This window comes from Mus pahari, chromosome 7 (assembly GCF_900095145.1).
Source record: "Mus pahari chromosome 7, PAHARI_EIJ_v1.1, whole genome shotgun sequence".
Taxonomy (NCBI): domain Eukaryota; kingdom Metazoa; phylum Chordata; class Mammalia; order Rodentia; family Muridae; genus Mus; species Mus pahari.
Window position 1 is genome coordinate 32476225 of NC_034596.1, and position 4347 is coordinate 32480571.

The window sequence follows — 4347 nt, forward strand, 5'->3', positions numbered from 1 at the left end:
CTTGCTGGGGCATCAGGAGAGTAGTGTAGTCATGCTGCCGTTGTTGTTGTTTCATTACCCGACTTCTAAAATGTGTTTGCAAAGACTGAAAAGCAACCATAGGCACCTGTGGTCCTGTAGCTGATTTTAAACCTTCACAAGGATACACCTTTTGAAGTATGATAACATTTCCCCCTTTAAAAGGAAAAGGTCTTTTGTAAGCCTTTGGTTTTCTTTAAATAACTTTGCCAATTATACACAAACATACACACACATATACATACACACACACACACACATACACACACACACACACAGAGAGAGAGAGAGAGAGAGAGAGAGAGAGAGAGAGAGAGCTGGCAAATATAATTAAATTTCTCTAAAATATAAAGAAAATGGAATTTACAAGAGATTTATTACAATTATGCATCTAGATTGACTTAATTCTTATGCAATGTAAGTAATTTTTACCTAATACTAAGTTACATTCCATTTCAGATTTCCTATTTCAAAGGGTATCTCAAATTTCTAAGATGTTAAACCAAGTACCAAGCCATTTTTGTATATGTAATAAAAGTCTTTCAAATTAAAATGGTAATCCTAAAAAAACCAAATGCATGAAAAATGTGGCCTGACTGTATAACAAAGGGGAGTTATGTAACTCTATGTGAGTGAGATCTTTCATCTTTGATTTACAGGTTGGAGTCCTCCCTAACTAAAACCACATTGTTCCATGTCTTTCATATCTTAGCCTTCCCTAAAACCTTGTTTTAATTAAGGTTTCTTTCAGATTTTGGAATAAAAGCATGACAATCTTCACTTATGGCTTTAATATATCCTTTGAGTTAAGAAAATACATTTAAAAAATCAATGTTCAAAAGCACTGTCAGATATTAAATATGCAAGGTATTCTACCTCACTGTCTTTAGGTGTTTTGAGTTATACACTGAAACACAATTTTCAGAGGCAGGGGCTAACTTGTTTGTATTTTATTTTACTTAGTAAGCTGTTTTTAATCTCAGAATTAAATGTCCTTTATTTTGAACCTCTGTTGGAAATACTACCTGTGCAAAGGTTAAGTTCTGGGTTAGTTTTCATGTGAAGGCACAATTCTTAGCTTGGCCCCATTCAAAAGGACTTCAGACCATTGTCACCTTCACTGACACGTTTCTAAGACCTGGGAATTCAGTGGCATCACTTAAACTATACTCACTAAGGTAGTTCCACAGTGGAAGATAGATAACACGAGTGGGTTCACCTGAAAAGTAAACAAAATAAATAAAATACACAAATCGCCCGAGTAATGGGGGGATTGGGGTGATTTTTCCGAAAGATGGAAGGGTGACAAGAAAGGCTGAGAAGGAAAGAGGAGAGAATGAGCGCCAGATAGAGCTGGAACTAGCTACCACCCCTGAGAAGTGCTGTGCTGTCCAAGGGCTGCCTATCTCCCAAAGGACGCACCTCCAGAACCACTGCCCTCAAGGTGGCGCTGCATGGGGGTGGTGCGACCTTATCACCTCTCAAAACTGCCCGAGACAGATGTAAATTTCCAGTAAAAGTAGACACAAAATACTGCCACACTGCGTGTAGTGTGCAAATTCCTTTTGAACTGTCAGATACACTGCAATATTTTTTTTTCCCCATCGAGAAAAACAAGAAAAGCTTCGTTGTCGTTGGGTGCTGGTGGCTCATTCCTTTGATCCTAGAACAGAGGCAGGCGGATTTCTGAGTTCTGAGCCAGCCTGGTCTACAGTATGAGTTCCAGGACAGCCAGGGCTACACAGGGAAACCATGGCTCCACCACACCCCCCCCCCCCCCCCGCCCCGCCAAAAAATAAAAATAAAAAGGAAAAACTCCTTATCCCAGGTCCATTCTGAACTTCTGCCAGGAGGGATGGAAGTGTATTAGAACAAAGGCAAAAAGTTCAAAACAAACAAAAGTATAACAAAGAGAAAAAACTCCCTACAACCCACCGCAATCTGTCTGTAATTCCCAGCGACTCACAGCTGAAAAGAAGTCCTGTAAACAATTTAAGTCTACTTGACAGTAAACTACACAGTAAGACACTGGTCAGAATGTCAGGAATGGGTACGTCTCGGGTTTTGCCCAAAATTTCACTGGCTGTCACAGCTTCTGAAATGAACAATATCGAATGCTGTATTGAAGGTTTCTAGCTCACACTTTGTGCCTGGGAGTGGGTCATCAGCAGAAAAGCATGCTGGAAACAGTTTCTTCCAACCCTGGTTACTGTAACTTTAGATACACAGTGGTTACATTTCAGGAATCTGTAATGCCCTTTCAAGTCCATCCAGAGAACCAGGGAAGCTGCTGTTCAGAATTTTGTGCCCAGTGTTTATGTTCCATCAAACTGTGCCACCCAGGCAGCAGACATGTCTGAGGGTGCTGGGGTTGTGTGTGGGGGGATACACAATGATGTCACACACAGGAAATATCGGGGGAGACTTGGCACTTCACAAGGCTGGCTCCTCTTCCATGGGCTCACCAGCAGTTCTGTAAAAATAAACAGGCAATCAGAATACGGCCCAAGAGTACACAATGGCATTGTAGACTTTCATGCACAATCAAAGCTGATTTTTCAGCTCTCTCCCGTGTTTATTTGTGTCATTCAGTTATCCATAAATAGAGTTTCTTTCCTAGGCAGTATAAACAAATGTCAAGTGGAAAAACATTTTAGACCCAAGCAATCATTGGAAATGTTCCTGTTTATATTAAAACATGTCAGAATATTTTATAACTCTAGATTCCAAAATGTACATGTTTTGTGTCTTGGACAGTCCAATAATTTATTGAAAAAAAATTAGCTATGATATCCTACTTTAGGAGTGATTGCAGTGATTTCTGGAACCATTTTTGCTAAGGAGAGTGAAAGATTCAGCTAGCTTCTGGAGGATGCTCATCCAGGCTCTGGGCTTTGCTTCTGTTCTTTCATAACTGGATTGGCCTTCTGCCGAAGGCATTTTAAATCAAATTCTGAATTTGATTAGCAAATTGCTGCTACAGACCTAACATTTTTATAAGAAACGCACTATGGTAGTATGCAAATCGTTTGTATTCGGCATCTTAAGTGGGGTGTTCTGCTCAGCTAAAAACCAAATCTAATTGCTTGAAAATTTATACTTGAGAGCTAACCCTAATTTACTAACACGTTGAGAGCATTTTAAGGGAAACTTTTACAATGACTTTTAATTCAGTTAAAAGAACAAATTGTAGCAGGAATCCAAATACATTTGGCAGTTGGATTGTCTAGGGAAGTTGGATTAGCGGGATTTGAGATGCAGAGATGACACATTGAGTCTGAACTCCACAAGCTAATTTTAGCACTATAGTCTGTGAAACCCCAGCTTCAGGTATGAACCATGAAGAGCAAAGTGCTCCTGACAAAACTGGTGAAGAGTAAAAATAGCAATCACGGCAAGGAAGAGTGTGCCAACAGCCAACACTGGAATCCTTTGGAGTCATCCCTTCATTATGTGTCATGCACATAACACTACGTCAAATGACACACAAATACAGTGCGATGCCTATGCCACCAGTAGGAATATAATAAGCACTCTGCAGCTCTCTAGGCGATAGAATAATAGATAGGCAAATGGTTTTCTCTTGTTGTCTACTCACTGGCTTTCTATAATGGACCACTTTCACATCAGGAAAACATAGTAGGAGTGATGTACAGTGGTTACTGAGACAAGCAGGCTAGTTAGGCATGATGAAAAGAGGCATGGAAGGAAAAGAGCCAAGGTTTCAAGGAATCATGAAATACAGTGGTTCTCAGGCAATGTAGCATTCTTTTTTTTTTTTTAAATAAAAAATTAAGAAAATAAGATACATTTTCCTTAGAATGGCAATCCAGAGATTTTTTAAAACACATATTTTTAAAGAAAACAAAGAGTAAAAATTACTCAGCATTATCTAAGACACCAAGTTCTAAAAAATTCCTTAAGTAGTCATTAAAAAAAGAAAAGAAAAAAAATAATTTATTCAGAATGTTCAGCATATAGAATTTGAGGATGTGTTTAGATGTGGTCTTTAAATGAGAAGGACTATCAGGACAAGTCACAGTTAGCATTTATCTCTATCTATACAGACTTTTGTTTGAGAAAGAAAAAAACAAATTTAAAAATTTATTTAAAAAATTATATATAAATATACAGACTTATTTCAGTGTGTTAATTTGTGGATCAAAACTTGAAGAATAATCTAATCCCATTTCTCTTTCTTTCTTTCTTTCTTTCTTTTTTTTTTTTTTTTTGGTTTTTTGAGACAGGGTTTCTCTATATAGCCCTGGCTGTCCTGGAACTCACTTTGTAGACCAGGCTGGCCTCGAACTCAGAAATCCACCTGCCTCT

The 4347-nt window shown here is 38.4% G+C and overlaps 1 protein-coding gene across 13 annotated transcripts in view; it reads right to left on the bottom strand.

Moving 5' to 3' along the window:
* Positions 1 to 330: 330 nt before the first annotated feature.
* The window catches only part of Hdac9 (histone deacetylase 9), an 822768-nt gene continuing 818751 nt past the window's right edge, over positions 331 to 4347 (bottom strand). For all 13 annotated transcript variants that reach the window (XM_021201632.2, XM_029540516.1, XM_029540526.1 and 10 more), the window contains one exon: positions 331 to 2491. In XM_021201632.2, the coding sequence (XP_021057291.2) occupies positions 2452 to 2491 (40 nt within the window). In that variant the 3' untranslated portion in view covers positions 331 to 2451. The remainder of the gene's footprint in view (positions 2492 to 4347) is intronic.